At 31.9% G+C, this 18,010-nt stretch overlaps 2 protein-coding genes across 2 annotated transcripts; one reads left to right on the top strand and one right to left on the bottom strand.

Moving 5' to 3' along the window:
- Positions 1-211: 211 nt before the first annotated feature.
- LOC139519586 (uncharacterized) lies at positions 212-7,490 on the bottom strand. Its single transcript, XM_071311760.1, has 3 exons — positions 7,341-7,490; positions 3,659-4,052; positions 212-1,023 (listed from the first exon to the last, which is right to left on the bottom strand). Exons 1-3 carry the CDS (start codon positions 7,356-7,358, stop codon positions 293-295), a joined length of 1,143 nt encoding a protein of 380 aa, XP_071167861.1. The 5' UTR covers positions 7,359-7,490; the 3' UTR covers positions 212-292.
- A 6,732-nt stretch (positions 7,491-14,222) lies between these two features.
- On the top strand, positions 14,223-17,513 carry LOC139519585 (netrin receptor UNC5A-like). Its single transcript, XM_071311758.1, has 5 exons — positions 14,223-14,300; positions 14,621-14,686; positions 15,204-15,400; positions 16,730-16,877; positions 17,327-17,513. Exons 2-5 carry the CDS (start codon positions 14,623-14,625, stop codon positions 17,392-17,394), a joined length of 477 nt encoding a protein of 158 aa, XP_071167859.1. The 5' UTR covers positions 14,223-14,300; positions 14,621-14,622; the 3' UTR covers positions 17,395-17,513.
- The last annotated feature ends 497 nt before the right edge of the window (positions 17,514-18,010 follow it).

The following is an 18,010-nucleotide window of genomic DNA, read 5'->3' as shown; positions in this document are numbered from 1 at the left end:
TCAATGCTTTAATGGACCTAATAATGTGCTCAAGCTATAAATTGTTATATATTTTTTTCTTATATCGTTTTTAGCACTTATTTGCTCATATTTAACAGAAAAATAATCTTTGTATGTTATATTCACTGCAATCTTTAGTTACACAACGTAAGTACATGTAAGTAAGTATTCATTTAGATTCACTTGACGTCAATCTGTGTAAAAAAGTATATCAAAATTAGTCCTTTATTCATCTATCAACTGTGAAAATATCTGATTTTGAAAAAAAATATTGCTGAGTGTTTTTTAAGATTCATCTTTTCCCAATTACATGATGACAGCTATCCTCTTTTCCCTCACATCTCTCGTTACTTTTCAACAAACATTTTGTTTTCCTTGCCCACTTTAACACTCGGTAAATAAAAGTACACATATTATTCAACTCTCCCAAATCAAGTGTTTTTACTTGATTCTTATTTTTGTAAATGTAAATATTGTTTGTACTTGCAAAATGAAGATCTTTTCCCTGTTTTATAATTACTGATAGTTGAAATGATCTGGGTGAAACAACAACACCAAATACAACATCCTGGAAGAAAAGTTTGGACAACATTTGTTGTATATTTTGGACAAGTGCATGAGACTCTTGATGAGCAGGTTTCAGTTCAAAAACTATTGGAAAGATACCAGGAAAATCGGGCAGCACGACACAGTAATCTGGAACTACTGTGTGTCTTGTTACTCTGTCTTCCTCAATACATCCCGGTGACGATTCAGTTTCTGATGACTCTGAAGAGGTACTTGAGATACTAGAGTAAGGTGCATTAAACTCCATCTGTGTGAACGGATCATCAGAATCCCCCAAAACAGTCTCCAATGTAGTATTGATGCTGTCGTGTCGATTTGTGGCAGATCCACACATATGATCACTCCCAAGACATTTTAGAAGTATTTTTATCAATAACTCAATCCAATTTTTAGCCCGACCATTATTCATATCAGTTTGTAATGCCGTCTTAAATGATGAAACATATTGCCTCTGTTCTGAAAATATATAAAACAAATAGTTATCAGGGTTATAGACTAATACAATGTAGCTGAAATATTGTTTATATTTAAAAAGTTTCACTGCAATCCATTGATAATGAAACTTTTCTAATCACGAAAGTTTAATTATTAGATTTTTAAGTGAATATCCCAAAGGGTCTTCTATATCAGTCAGGGGTACTACTTGTACAAGTGTATTTTATTTACTTGAAGAAGTAAAAAAAAATATACACATATAAGTAAATTTGTAGGATACTTATACAAGTGAATTTTATTTACTTGTATAGGTAAAAAAAAATTGGCTTAGTTATGTCCCTTAGGCATTCAGAATTTTTTACTTGTATAAGTAAAAAAATCATCCTTTCTTCTTTTCTTGAATTCTTAAGATTTCTTTGCTCTAATAGAATTTTAAATTGTGTACCCTTTACAGATGTCTTTACTAATTATTTAAGTGTAATTTCATGGACAATGAAAATCCCATTTGTCTGTTATCTTCATAACACTGCTCATTAACAAGCCCCAAAGGAGCAATTTTTGATTGCCTTGCGCAAATATACAAGATCTATGCTCAATCAGTTTCTTTGATGAATTAATGAGATGAAACATTGAACTTTAATGGAAAAATATGAGCAAACCTGGAAAAAATCATTAAAGGCATGATTTTACATCTCAAAACTTGAGGATTTTTGTGGGATTGTAAGAAAAATTTACTTATACAAGTAAATTTTTTAGAAAATTAAGGGGAGATTATTCAAACATTATTTATTCACTTATATGCGTATATATTTTTTTACTTCTTCAAGTAAATAAAATACACTTGTACAAGTAGTACCCCTGACTGTATATGTTAAACTATAAGGTCAATATATAGATGATACTGTGAATTTCTGATCAACATTTATTTCAATAAATCTACAATAAACTGCTTTGCTGAGCACAACTGGATACACCCACAGAGGTTCAAACGGTCAAACCTGAACAGTTCAGGCAAAAATAAACACACTATTCAAGCTTGATACAGATCTGAATTTGGATAGTAATTAAATATTTGACATATTATAGGTTTCTGAATAAATGTAGTCAAAGAACTCGAAATTGATTATATGAATTGACTTTATATTCATTCAAAGATTTCTTGCTGTTGTACAGTACAGCTGTAGTGTTGTGCAATACTTAGTAAATCTGTTGTCAGACTATAAAGTTGAATTTCTTCTCAATGTCACATTTGAAAGAAGGTATTTCACTTCTTATCTTTAAAATCTTATCAACTATTTTTCTACGTTAATTCTAGGAGGAACCCCATTCCTAACTATTTAAATATATAATTTCCTTTGGGTCAGTGGTCATGACTCCTTTCCGTACGCATCACTCGGTTTAAATTGCGATTGTTTTTAATATAATACGATGTTTATCAACAGAACAGTTAATTTGTATCGTATATTTTGATCTCTCAGAATTGACGGAATTTACTTCTGTGAGGGAGACAACTTGAAACGATAATATGGAAGACTCCATTTCGCCTGAAAGGGTGTTGTGGTTAAAGTTCTACGATGTGGACTACATTTATTTTAATTTAAATGATGCATATGATTTAAAATTATGCAACAACAATAACCCTCAATAGCAGACATACATAGAAAAGATCCCACGAGTTTTTAATTAATCAATTGAGTGGGGAATCCAGAACAACCATTCAATCTAATACCCCTTGAAGTCAGGAAAACTATACGCATGTGCACAATTAACTAAACAAACCCTGGAGGAGAACATGTATTAAATCATGTAAATGTTAATTAAACGACCTAGATGGTTCTCTATTTCTTTATTGAAGTACAGTCAATATCAAGTATCAGTTTCATAACAGTGACATTTAAGAAAAACTCCACTTCAGTTCTTATGTGACAGAAATAGATTTATCGGAATTCAGAGAACTATCACATTTTTATCAAAACTAGGGAATTCCCTCTGACGTGTTTCTAAATTTATAAAAACACTAAATATAAATACTGCTCAAATCTGACTTTCTGTGTTGTTAAAAACAGGTATTATAAGTCAAGGGAAATATCAAACATGAAGATTATGAAAAGAACATATAGGAAAGTTGTTAAAGTTCAATCTCTTTGTTTGTTTCTACCTTTTAAAGCAAGACAATCATACGAATCTAAGATGTTCCTAAGTGTTTAGAATAAAACGGTTGACGTGAGGGCATAGACCTGAGTCACTGGTATAAGTCTACAGATTGCTTGAAAGCAATCATATCCCAAAAATGTTCAATATTTACATGATTCTTTAATTAGTTGTCATTGCTTATGGACTATCTGTCAGCAAATGTAAGTACTCTCAGATCTGTAATTAGTGCATTCTTTGATGTGAAAGATTTATATATTACCTGAAATCTCCAGACTGTGTTTCTGTTACATTTTTTGTTGTTGCTTTCTGATGAGTTAAACACTCTTCAACTGACTTACATAGTTTGTTCTTTTGTTATTCTGTTACATCCACTTCATTTGAACTTTGGTGGATAGCTGTCTCATTGGCAATCACACCACAGCTCCTTATTTTTATATATACTGGTATGTGTTTAAATGTGCAGATAAAAAATATGCAAATGATTGCATATTATATATTTTACCTGCTGACAACTTTGCATATGCCTCTTCTAAGCCTTTGTCAGACTTTGGGCTCTTTTGGGGAAACCAACATTCCACTTTGTCCACTTTTTTATACTTGAAGTCATATAGCTTTAAACATCTGACAATGTCCTTCCAGTATTCTGATGTAATATCTGATTGCTCAAATGGTTCCAAAAAAGAGTTTATTGTCTCATAAAAATCTTCTAAGGGTCTTTGATCAAAGGAATCATGACAATCATACACTACTTCTGATACCTCATGCTGACTGTTTTCTCTAGTGAAAAATTTGACACTTTCAATTGTATTATCCTGTGATCTGCAACATTGTGTGTCTTCTAAATTGCATAGAACCCTAACCAGCAAGGCTTTTTGATTGTAATTAGCCATCCATGCCTAAAAAATAAAACAGTTGTGATATACATGTCATATAAATAAAGTTAAATATAACACATAACAAGAACACAATGAGAATACTGTAAAATGTCTCGTTAGTTACAAATGGACTTTCTACATTGAAGACCTGTTGGTGACCCTCTGCTGTTGTTTTTTATTTGGTCGGGTTGTTGTATCTTTGACACATTCCCCATTTCCATTCTCAATATTATTTCTAATCCACTATAAATAAATCAATGAAACTACCAGGGGCGTAGCTAGGCAATTTTGATGTGTACGCAATGCCGGAGAAGGAAGTCATACGGCAGGGGGTTTGGGGGCTTCTGAAGGCCCCCAGAAGCTCTGGGATAAATGGTGCAAAATCCTGCATTCTCGCAATTTCCAAGGAATTAAAATGACCTCACAGAAATATTACTTTCAGGAGAAACAAGTCAACTTTGGAAATAAATAATCAAAGAAACCCGTACTGTTGGCTTAACAATTTGGTTTTTTTTCCTTATGTGTAGTGGGTTAAAATGGCTTGATTAGGTATATTTTATTTGTTACCTAATCATGCTGAACCCACTTTACATTAGAAAACAAACTAATTTCTAGGCCAACACTGTGCAACTTAAATGGTATTTTTTTTATTGAGAAAATAGATTATACATAAATATAAATTCGAATCACATAAATTTATGTTTCATTTTATGAGTGAACAAGCAGTGTTTTAAGCTTTTTTTTTTTCTCTCAAAGTTAATTCTGAAAAATCAATGCCCATTTCCTTTCTTTTTTTCTACTAAAGATGTCCAAAACCGTGTCTGCTTTAATATTTTTTTTCTCGATATATGTTCAAAAGACCGAGCCCAGATAAACGATTCGTTTTCATTGTATTTCTTAAGTAGGTCTTCACTCTTCTCATTCTACTAAAAGACCGCTCTGCCGTTGCCGTCGAGACCGGCATACATGCAAGTACATTAAATATCTGAAAGATTCCCGGGTATAAATTTTATTTCATCAGTTATAAAGTTTGAAATCTTCAGAAAAGATGTCAGGGTAAAGAGGCATAGAAGACGTGACAATTGTATTTTGACACCCGGAGGACTCAGCTATTTTAAATTGTTTGCATCAGCAACAGAATCACGATGCTGGTTTCGTAAATGAAAAGGGAAGGCTAGTTTTTCGGAACGGAATATAGCTACAAAGTGATCATTAACATTTTTTGTATATTTTTTTTATTAACTTCCTTACTTTAGTTAAATTCTTACTAGATTTACCATATTTTTATTTTTGTGAAATTTTCGATGTGTACGCAACTGCGTTTTTGCGTACGGGTTGCTACGCGCCTGACTACCATACACATGCATGTATGTATATGAAAAGCAAACCTGCTAAGAGATCACCTGTAAGCTCTGAAGGCTAAAGATTGCTTTAATTTATAAGTGGAAAGTAAAATTAAACATTTGATTGTATAAAGCAGCTGATCATTCAACTACAATTATGGACAAAGGATGATAACTCCAATTTTAAAGAAAACTTAAAGATCATTGATATTTTTAGAACTGATGTTTTGCAAAAATTTAGTTATGTTGTTTTCTTGACAAGCGTGATATCATTTGTAACTCGAATATCTGAGTAAAAATTCTAAATAGGAAGTTTAGAATATTATATTCAAGCACTGTATTTTATGTACATCTCAAAAAGTTGTGATAAAACGTTGGAAGATTTAGATATTAAGTGAGTACCATATGGTTTTGATTGAATTTGATTTAATGCGATCTTGACTCAAAAGCATGTTGTATATATTTATACATGATATAAGACTATCAATTTTAATTCCAAGGGTAGTGTTCATAAAGATAGAACCTGTATTAAAAGACCACCTGTCTTATGAACCACTTTCTTGCTCTCTCCTAATTTATAAATGTAAGGTGACATTTCATGTTAATTTGCAACTAGATAATGATCAGTCATTAGTGACCTGCAGATGACTCAATTTTTATTGGTAGCTAATGTATATCTTAATAGCAATAATACTATGAAAGTACAAATTATATATCTTAACTGTTTTGTATAAAAAAACTGAAACAAATCATATAACCAAGTACTACCGAAACCACACCATCAGTATGGTGTACAGGAACACCAGTATCATGAGTTTTGTCAAGATTGTAGTCTTTAAAAAAAAATTTACCTATATTATTGGAACAAAATTTTATTCCAGTATTCTAGATTACACTGCATGGTAGGTATTTGGAGGGGGGGGGGGGGGGGGGGGGGGGGGTGTTTGTAGAGGTCCTGATCCAAAATCACGAGCTTGAAAAAATGTCATCCTGAGGTCTCCAAGTTAAAGAAATTAAATCAGGAGATCCAGAAATTGGAATAAAGAATCCCAGATCCAGAAAGGGTCAATTTGAATCATGAAATCCCGAGGTTAAAACCACCTGATCCCGAAGTCCAGATAAAGGTCATAACCCTCCACCCCCTCCTTAATTTTTGAAGGTTTTACAGGTTGGCAGATATGGTGTTTCTTACATAACAACAATCAATTTCTATTTGTCAATCAAGACGCCCCGAGGAGAAGTCTCGAGGGAGCAGTACAATTAGCAGTCAGAGCTCAGACATAAATAAGTCTGAATCTGCTTTTAGCTCATAGGGGTCTAATTTTATTTGTAAGTTGTAGGATTTGTCTCCCTTTAATGCAAGACAAAATACGACTTTAATAAGTCAAATATTGTTAAACAAGAAATAATTGACCAGAATCAAAAAGTTGTAAATATCGACTCCTAAGACCCATGAATATTTATAAAAAGGTCATGCATCTAAATCAAATAATGACAACATTGAAAGACAATGCTTTGTCTTCTAAAGAAAAATATGAATGAGAGTCTAAAAAGTCAGAGATAAATTTATTATGTTAATTAACCTTACAATGCAACCACCTGGAACCACACTTTATGAGGTAAAACATCTGTGTTTACTAAGGATGTTCAATTAGATAATTAAATATAGATAGCTCAAGTCCTTGTGAACTCTCAGACAGGTTTTTGCTGTCATAGGTGGTGTACTTTGGCCACCAAGTAAAATTAATAGTTTTTTCATCAACATAAATAGACCTAAACAAGTCTGTCATTTTCTGACTTAGATAAGTCTAAAATTGAAAACACATTTTTATAATAAATACATGTTTTGACTTCTTTAAGTCAAAAACAAAAATCGACTTGTTTATGTCTGAGCTCTGGCTGATTAGTTTAAATTAAGTGTAGAACAATTGTGGTGATTACAAGAAAATATAATGTTACTTCTTACATAATCCTCTATTTCCATGCCTTCAGTGCAGAAAGGATCAATATTATGCCTTTATCTTTAAAGTTTTTCACTAGAACTGCTTCACACAAAGTCAAAGGTCTTGAGTTCTGATTTTGGCGGGTTCAGGGGAAAATAAATATGGGGAGGGAATCAATGATATCACGTCTTTTCCGTACCAACGTATTGTACTCCCAACAATGGGACACCAAGAAGTCAGTAAACTTTTAAACGTCTCGTTTAAAACATTAAAATTGATTAAATATTGCAATAAACTGTTAATCATACATCTCAGTATAAATGGCGCACATCATATAAATGTGGGTATAATATAGCCCCGGTTGTGGTTTGAACTCCCCTGTCCGGCTATTCATAAACTAATAAGGCACTGGCTACGGTTACATGGAAATGTAACAATAATAAAAATATTATTGTTACATTGGAGACTAAATGCCGGAATGCATGGTTGGATGAGGACCTGATTAATTACGAATGTAACAATAACTATTGAGGCTACGGTAACATAGCGTTATTGTTACATGAAAAACAGCAATGTACAATGGGGACTAATTGTAATATGTACTAAATAATAAAAGTTTAAGGCATTTATTTTATATTTACAATACATACAATGTCTTTATTTTTTTTATTTACAATGACAGTTTATAAATATCCAGTAAGTGGTTTTTGGAGCATGTTTAAATCCGACACATCATTTTGACGAATCCACTCCAAGCAGCCATCCCACACCAGTAATAAGGGGGCAGGACCTTTTTCGGGATGCGGGATCGGGTGTTTTTTTAAGCTCGGGATATCGAGATTGATCTTTTGGGATGTCGGGATTTTTTTTTTTTAATTCGGGACCTCGGGACTTCATGTTTTTAAGCCCGGGATTTCGGGATCAGGACCCCTCCTACCCTCCGCTGTGAACGTCTGTATCGCATACCGTGCAATTCAATTCTGCGATATTCCTTTTAGAAGATAAGGAAATCTTTAATGTTACAAATGGAAGTTTTTAACGACCTTGGCTGGCTATACAGCCCTTGCACGGTCGGTCTTTAATGTTTGCCATGCTTTCGGTGAGAAATACTATTTTACTCTCGCAATGTTGATATTCTCATCCGATCTTTTGGTTGAAAGCATGTGGTGTAGTTTCATGTTGTCTTTCAATATGATTGCATTGCCGTCCATTACGGATGTTAGGTTTTCCTCAGATTTCAGTATCCAACTTAGCAGTTAACAAACTTTGCTTCAGTTGATGTATCAATTTTTTAGAGTTGCTTTTGTATAGAGCTGTATGAAATTTGTGTCTTGATATTGTTTCATTTTCGTTTCAAACGCACCCCAAGTTTTTCATCCAAAACTAAATTGGTAAAATAAATCTCTGCATCCATTGTTCAAAGTATATAATGACAGTAATAAGAGAAGGTGTGCAGTTAAATACTTCAAAAAATGAACACTTTATCAGCCTCAGTTCTCAACAACAAACTATATTTTTCGCATTCATTTTGACACTGCTAATCTGAGGTATTTTTATTACCTTTAAGATAAATATGTAAAACTACATAAACATCATTTGTATAATAATAATACTTATTAATTATCATTATTACAAGTATTAATTAGTACATATGAAAGAATTAAGCAACACAGCTAAAGAAGATTTAAATTTGATAAATTTAGCGTACATTGCTGTTTTTCATGTAACAATAACACAATGTAACCGTAGCCTCAATAATTATTGTTACATTCGTAATTAATCGGTTCCTTGCCCAACTTTGCATTCCGGCAATTAGTCTCCGATGTAACAATAATATTTTTATTATTGTTACATTTCCATGTAACCGTAGCCAGTGCCAACTAATAATGTGAAAATCGCTTCTCCTTCACATATATATTTCACTGCTTCTAATATTTTGCTTAAATGCCAGAGATGATATTAGGAGATAAAAAGATGGAACAAAAATTTTAGTCTACAGTAGGTGCACATCACGTACGTATGACCCGTATGATATAAGAATTTCTTCCCATTAATATATACATAGCCTTCTTAAAGTTGCAGGTCATTGATATTATATTTGCCAATATTTGTCATTCCAAATATAAATACCCACACCAGCGGCAAATCTGTGTGTTTTATCTATGTTTATAATGACAGACCCCCCCTTTTTTTGGACGCCTCCGTGCTTTTATTTGCCAGAATAGTTGAAAGAAAAAAGCTGTTGTAATTCCAGAATATTGGCTATATATAATTCCGAATCCAAACAAAATCAGGAGCTCTTCGTAAACTTATGGTACTAGTAATTGATCCAAAAATCCAAGAATGACAAGCCTTCAGTGTTAAAATGTGTAAGAAACTAGAAAGATGTATATCAGAATCATTGACAATAAAAAATTGTTTTATTTGAATTTTCGTTCAGTTGTATGACAGTTCTTGTCCATTGGTTGTTGATGCGTTTTGTTATTTGATTTTGCCATGTGATTATGGACTTTCCGAATTGATTTTCCTCTGAGTTCAGTATTTTTATGATTTTACTTTTTTGTATTGTAGTGTTTTTTAAAATGTCTTAATGTTTTTAAACCTATGAAATTATTTTAGCTTTTTACGCCTACATCTTCAACCTTCTCTAAGACGGTACGATGGGTGGTTGTTCTGGTGATATCTTAGCCTCCAATGGACACTTAAAGGCATATACAGGAAGAGAATATGATAAATAAATAAGAACCAACATGCTGAACTTGATCTGAAAAGCGGTAGTTCACAGAAAGGCATGTCATCTTATGTACACTGTTTTTTACGACTTGCGGCAACCATACTTACTTCATACTTAGCGTAAAAAAACAGCAATACCAATATTTCATTTGTTTGGTTTATTTGTTTTTGTTTGACCCGGACAGGGATGATACACGTATAAATGGTTCGTGTATAATGTTTAAATACTTATATATCTCGTTTGTATTTCTAGGAAATTAAATATAAATTAATTATCGAGTTTTTTTTATATTGATTTGTGTGACCTAAATGATGTTTTGTCTCTACTGTTACTGCATTTGTTCATTCCTGTTACCCCATAAAATGTGTAAAATAATTTTGACAATCAACAGAACTGATCTATTGACTAAGTTCCCAGTCAGTATCGTCAAAAAGGGACATAATAGTAAATTTTCACTGCCACTGTCTCCAATTTTTTTTAAGAGCGTTTGAAAACTAAGAAATGTGATGACTTTTCTGAACGTACTGACTATATGAAGATTTTTTTTTTTTGGGGGGGGGGGGTAATCTACTTAAATGATAAATGTAAATGTGATTTCAAATGAACACTGCTATGCAAGTGTGAGCCACACTTTTCATTGGATATTTTCTTTGTTCTGCTATCAGTTAAAAAAAGTAACAGGATGGACAAAATTGAACACCAGCTGGCACACCATTAATTAAAACAAATTCTCAGGTGTTGGTAAGATTGCATATTTTGAAAAATATTAACAAAGCAATATGTTATTGGTTTTTTAAATTAATTAGCGTTTATATATTTTTAACTTCTTTTTTTTTTTAAAGTTCAGATTCTGAATTTGTACTTTATTTTTAAATGCCAGATATGACAAGAAACAAAGACTCCGCTCTGTGATTCTTTTACACACACCATTTGAATCAAATGCACATGTGAGTTTCTTTTTAAAAGCTCAAAAATAAACGCTGACAAATAGTATTCCATAACAAAAAAATATTATCATACATTGAGTAAACAAATTCTAGGTAACTCTAAATAAACATGTTCGTAGAAAATAATACTTGATGTGTATGCTACTGGAACCTTTCTCTGAATACCGGTAAGGGACCACCATATAACCAGTGGTAAGACCCCAATGTTCAATGATTTTTAATTTCTACTAAACACTGATCAAGACTAACTGACAAAATGCTAACAGTCAAATTTTCAATAACAGTTAACAGCAAATGCATTCTCACAGTAACAGATAACAAAAAAAAATAAAAAAAATACAGCGAACAAGGAATAGGACAATAACAGCTAACAGCGAATGCATTTTCCGAATAACACATAACTAAGATCTAAATTACCCCAAAACAGCATGACAGTTATACCGCTTGTCCGCCTTTTAACTCAATGCATATGGAGGAAGATACAGGATTTGGGACTCGCCACCGCTTTACAAAGACAACGACGACCTATGACCACGAGTAAGACGTGCTGCAATTCTATACCTTTTCCTACCAGAACTAGTTGAAAATTTATTGTTTACAACACTATAAGACACAAAGGAGATCGCACGCATCCATAACGATTTAGAGAGATGACACAGAAAACTCAAGAAGCACGCCAACCATGCACACCTAAACATCTACATCCTGATTGAAGTTCTTAGGAAGACACAAGCCAACATAGAAGCCAACCAGATACAAGCTATACCAAGCGACCAACATCTTTGAAGTACAGAAATACAAACAACAAACTATTATCACTGAAAGAACGAATTCTTCAAGGTGAGCAAACTTCTTCCACCACTTGGACGTTCGACAGTAGTATAAATTGTATTGTTTTCTGAATTATTTACTTTGTTCAATTTCAGTCTACTAATAAAAGTTTAGCTAAATTATGCATTTATCTGAGCAAATTTATGTTTTAATTACATGACTTGTTGTATTTCAAAATATTTTTTAAAATTTTATTTTTTATGCATAACTGGTTGAATTATACTATAAGAGTATTAATTTTCCCTCAACTTCAAATATTTCATAATTTTCTAGAGTATTTGTGTATTCATGCATAAATTATCTAATCTAATATTTAATTTATATAAATTGTATGATATAAGTGGTCTAAGATGCAGTACTTTTATGAATTTTGAATTTTGAATTTAGTGTTATTACCATATTATAAAAAAAGTTAATTTGAGTAGGATTTACTGTAACTCAAATTACAAGTAAATTCCGTTAATCCGTAATGTGAAAATGTCACTTTTCTCCAAAAAGAAATTCTAAAAAATACTTGTATATACATTAAAATATCAAATGTTGGAGAAACGTGATCACACAGTCAATCCATCAAACTCAACAAATGAAATAAGTCCAGCATCATGATGCTCTATCTTCCATGGATGCATTCTTTTATTAAAATCAGTGTTCTTGTTTACAAAGTAAGACCATTGACCATATGACCTGAAGAAGGAATATAAATTTTAAATTTGAATTAAAAAAGAATTAAGTCAATAAAATATTAATTTCATTTTTCAATTACTATTTAAATATAGATAAAAAATATACATGGATTATTATTTGATGAGTTATTAAACTATCCTTTATTAAACAAACAGGTGAATCAACAAATGTGTATTACCTGATAAGCAGATTACCCTTGTGACTGGGTCACTGTTAGCAAATAAAGTAATTTCTAACATTATCATAATGACTACTCTACTTTGTTAATTATGCATTTTATTTCAAAATTTGACTACAAATACAGAGAAATTTAATCCCTGTTTAGCCATAACAATTTAAAATTTTCGGATTTTGACTTAGCCCTCAGACCCAAAATATTTGGATTGAAACGCCCAGATGTGAACGTTTTGATGACTATATAGAATATGAAATAAAGCGAATCACCCGATATAGGTATTGCAAAACCATGTGAAGCCTGTAAAAGCAGAGCAACATTACAACGAAAACCATATTGCAGCAACTCTCTTTAGTGTTTATGCTCAAATAAATGGTATTTCAAATGAAATTATATGTATTTTGAGAAAAAGTACATTTAATCTTTAGGCCTCTTATATATTATTCTTTGCAATAAACGTTGTAACCTTTCATGAGATCAAGATTTAGTTTTCTCATTTATTTCTTGTTTCAATAGTTTTTATTCTTCACATGTATAATTTGAAAATTTTAACTCATAATTTCTGGTTTTGTTATTGTATGCCGCAGTCTCCTGGATTATTTAGGTACGTGTATTATACTCTTTTTAATACCACGTTTTGAAGAATTGATTAAGCAAGCAACAACCATCTTATTATATAGGAATAACTTAATAAATAAAATATATTCGCATTTTAGGACCGGGGGTATGATACACTTGTCCCTTCGAAAGTCTTTTCCCCTTAAATTGATAGGTTTTAAATTCTGGCTGAATCTTTATAATGACGAGTTGTACTATGTATAAGCGCCTTGAGATCTACACGTCAGTTACTTCCTGTTTGAAAATTCTTTGAACACCCATTGAACAGGCAGGTATGAATGGGTACAGATATTTGTAGACCTGGGCATGCCCAAAAAGACAAAGTATCGATTAATCGGGCATGCACCATTCAGCCAGTTTTATAAGTTCGAGCACTACTAGCAAAATGCTGCATGCATCCTATTACAAGATTAATTAGCATAACCGGTGCCTCTCTTTGTAATCCCCATTTTTCATGTTTTATATTATATCTTCTTGAAACCTTGTTTCCCTTTTTCAAAAGTCATGCAGTGTTGAAATAGAGCGCACGTTCCTTTTTCTTGACAGAGAAGCCCAACGTCATTTGCTAACCGTGAATGGGATAAGTAGTCCAGTCTTTCATTTTGATGAAAAAGAAAGCCAGACAATATATATTTAATAGAAGATATTAAGCTTTGGCATAAACAAACCCAAGATGGAATCAATAGCATGGTTTGATACCTATGCCGACAATTTAAGTAATCTTTAACTAGATCAGGTGTGCTATATCCGATTAAGACCTACATTATTAAATATAGGCTAAATATTTATATCATTTCTAAATATTATTTTTGAGTTAATATAATTTGACTTATGCATTTTTGCGTTTTAATATTATACTATGTATTTATCTAAATATTAAATATTGTGATAAAGATCCACTCTTTAGAAACTCGATATTAAATTTAAAACTGCGAAGTGAACAGTGTATTTCTAAGTTTTCAGTTCAAGTAATTCAGCAGGAAACACTTTGCAGGTATATCTTTTAAAATTTAACATTATTTTCAAATAAATGTAAAACTGTACAATGCTTTTAATTAACTAATAGGTTTATTTTCTTATCGAACTTAATTATTTAGAGATTCTTGTCGTTTTTTTAAATGGACGTTTTCATAAAAAATATAAGCAATACATTGACGAAAACCCAACACGATGTGACGGCAAATCAAATACAGTTTCAAAAGTACCAAACAAAAAGACATATATCGAAGTGCATGTCGTCTTTTTTTTATTTTAAAGAAGCCAAAAATGTGCAAACGCAGTCAAAATAAAGACAATAATCTCTAACATTTTCAGACATGAACCGGTTATTGTTGGCTATGACAGTATTCGCTTTTGTGGAATTAGGAAGTGGTCAAGTTGGTAAGTAGTTTCAAGTTATCGTTTATTAGTGACATTTCTGATTTTATATGATTTTATGACATAAATAATTATGGGATATTGTTTGATTGTCAATGTGACAATTTTTTTTTATCAACAGACTAAATGACATGGATGTAATCAGATATAATTCATCGTACGATACCGTTAAGTGAGATAAAAAGAATTCCAATGCTGAATTGATATTTTGCTCTTCCATGACCGTAGATTTAAACTTAAAATGTACATCGTACAAAATGTTCTTCTGGTATGGAATTCTTATATATATGTATATATGCATGGTTCTCATGAAATTAAACTTGTTAAACTTCGGGTACATGATTTAGTTACATATGAAGATAAAAAAAATGGTTGACTATATAGGAATTTGAATTGATGGCATGCAACCTACGAAACCGTCGCGAATATATTTTTTTTACGGACCAAAATATATCTGAATAGAAAAAGAAATATGCATTGGTATATATGTTCATGGTTTGAATTTATAACATAATTTCAGTCAATGGAAACTGGGGTACGTGGTCAGCTTATGGATCATGTTCAGTGACATGTGGTAATGGACAATACACCCGGACAAGACAATGTGACAACCCGGCTGCATCTGGCGGTGGAACGGACTGTGCTGGTGACGATTCAGAAACTAACAGTTGCTGGACCACAACTTGTTATCCCAATCAACTTGGAAACTTAGATAAGGTTACTGTTCTAAATATCTCACGTTGAACTGACCATAAGTCAAATTTTAAATTTGCAATGAAAATAGAATGAAATTCAAAACAGTGTGGCTGTGGTCATTGATTGACACATTAAATTCATCCATTGACTGGGACAATTTAGGTGAACGTTTGTATGTAACGACCACTGCTCATTATGTACTTTTTAAAGACACTTAAACTATGGGGTCACCAAAGGTTCTCAACACCTTAATAAAGTAATTCGAAAAATTAATCAGAAATAACACGATGTTTTGATTTATATCAATTATATAAATCAAAACATTAAGGTTATTCCTGATTAACTTTTCGAATTATTTTATAATTAAAGGCGTTAAGAAACCTTTGGTGACCCCACAGTTTAAATGTCTATCGTAGGTGCGTCGTGAACAGTGGTCGTTACAGACAAACGTTCACGTAAATTGTCCCAGTTAATGGATAAATTTAATGTGTCAATCAATGGCCACAGCTACACTGTTTTGAATTTCATTCTATCTGTGCTTGGCGTATCTTACTTTGTATCGTATATACTTATTAATCTTATATCAAATGGAACTTTAAGATATCATAAATCTCCTAAATTGAAAAAAAAAAATGTTATGTTAGTTATTATATTCATGATTATGTACAAAAGAAAAGGTCAGATAAAACAACTCACTCCCTCCCTCTTAAATTTTTACATAAAACCCTTGACGACAGACTTACGGTTAGATCTTTAAAATGAATAACGTTTTTGCCTAATCAATGGTTTGTTATATTTTAATTTCTCTTAATTCTTGTAAACCCTTCAACGAAATAAAAATAGAATTTTACATGTTAAAATGTATTTCGAAAATTTTATCGAATTCAAAGATGGAGTTAACGGAAAACAAATCGTCTGTACATTAAATTAAGGCAACAGTAGTATACCGCTGTTTAAAAGTAATAAATCGATTGAGTAAACACAAATCCGGGTTCCAAACTAAAACCGAGAGACACATCAATTATAAGGGGAAAACAACCGAAACAAAAGAAACAATGAAGTGCTCCAAAAAAAAAAAAAAAACCCAGACAATGCAACAACGGTTTTCATTTTCATGATTGACAAAAATACGTATATTGGTAAGACAATTTCGATGAGGTAGAAAGTTTCCTCTTAATGTCCTAAACAGGATGAATATGATTTTTTCTTACGCAAGTATTGTTAAAAGAAAAAAAAACCAATGTAGTCTTTTTCTCATGTTCTTTTTAATGAAGATTATTCTTGTATAAGAACTTTGTATAGTTCAAAGAAAATTAAACTCGTGAATCACATATTATTGAATTTTTACAGAATTGTGGTGCCGATAACTATGGATGCGTATCCGGTTCAGTAAATTGTGTAACCAGTGCTAAACGATGTGATGGAGCCGTTGATTGTTCTGATGGTAGTGACGAAGATCTTACACATGCTGGTTGTATAACAACATGTTCAGGAGCAGGTACGTAACAGTTCTCATAATAACATGTCCATTTATAATATCCGGTTTTAGATAAGCTAGTTCTGTTATGTTATGGTTTGCACGTAAAATGAAAATATCGCTTTATAATGCTGATGTGACAGAACCGCTTTTCCTGATTCATTAGGAACGATCAAAACCAAAATGAGGCAAACCATTTTTAGTAATTGAGATTGTTGTCAAATCAAATGTGTTATTTTACAATTCTTTAGGTTGCACAATAAGTAACAAATAAGACTGTATTGAAGCTTAACTTATTTCAATTTATGTTTGATATTGCAGAATACATTTTTATTTTAGTTGCCTCCTTCAAATAATTCATAGACATTTAATAAATGTCAATGTGCATATGCAGCACAAAGATTGCATTTTAAATAAAGAATCTATAGAAGTAAAGTTGTGAAATAATTGTGTATTTTTTCTAATTTCAGATTCTATGACGATGTCAGTAATGCTTGTAGCATCCATGTGGATATTTATGAAAATATTTAAGCAGTAAAAGAAGCCATGAATCTAACACTTTAAATTGGAACTTATCAAGATTTATGTACTATTGTGATTCACCTAAACATTTTTTTCTCCTTTACGTTTTGAAAAAATAAATATATCGATTCTGTATTATAAGTTTGTTTTTATTAAGTGTATGTTCAATCTACAAGATTAAGAGTTATTATGCTTTCTTCCGTAAGTACGTTCATCCATTCGACCGCCCATATCAGTGTACAATTTTTATTAATTATTGATAACTTGAGTACTAGTATACTGGCGACTGATTTAATTTTGTGGGTACCAATGATCGTGGATTGAGGAAAACTTTTCGTTTTCGTGTTACCCTGTAATCACGATAGCCACACAAATTGGTATCCAACGAATTATAATAGATTCACAGTACTATGTGAACGTTTAATATCATATGCCAAAGAAAAATGTTGACTCATTTTACGCGGTTCACTAAACATTAAAAATGTTAGTGCATGCGGGGCATGTATCAAATGGACATCAATACTCTTTTCACCTACATCGCAAATCACCAGAGTAGGCATAGTAACCGCTTTACTCCGTCCGTCCAAAGACCTTAAGTAGAGAACTTTATATGGTGGTTTATTTTGTCTGTA

The sequence above is a fragment of the Mytilus edulis genome, chromosome 4 (genome assembly GCF_963676685.1).
Source record: "Mytilus edulis chromosome 4, xbMytEdul2.2, whole genome shotgun sequence".
Lineage (NCBI taxonomy): Eukaryota > Metazoa > Mollusca > Bivalvia > Mytilida > Mytilidae > Mytilus > Mytilus edulis.
Note: the sequence above shows the minus strand (reverse complement) of the source record. Positions and strands in the feature narration are given on the sequence as shown.

Excerpts from the sequence above, each read along its gene's own strand:
- LOC139519586 (XM_071311760.1), bottom strand. Across the intron at positions 1,024-3,658 it reads ATATGCAAAGTTGTCAGCAG|AACAGAGGCAATATGTTTCA; the intron begins GTAAAATATATA and ends ATATATTTTCAG.
- LOC139519585 (XM_071311758.1), top strand. The coding sequence starts at position 14,623 with ATGAACCGGTTATTGTTGGCTATGACAGTATTCGCTTTTGTGGAATTA. Across the intron at positions 14,687-15,203 it reads ATTAGGAAGTGGTCAAGTTG|TCAATGGAAACTGGGGTACG; the intron begins GTAAGTAGTTTC and ends ACATAATTTCAG. Across the intron at positions 15,401-16,729 it reads AACTTGGAAACTTAGATAAG|AATTGTGGTGCCGATAACTA; the intron begins GTTACTGTTCTA and ends GAATTTTTACAG.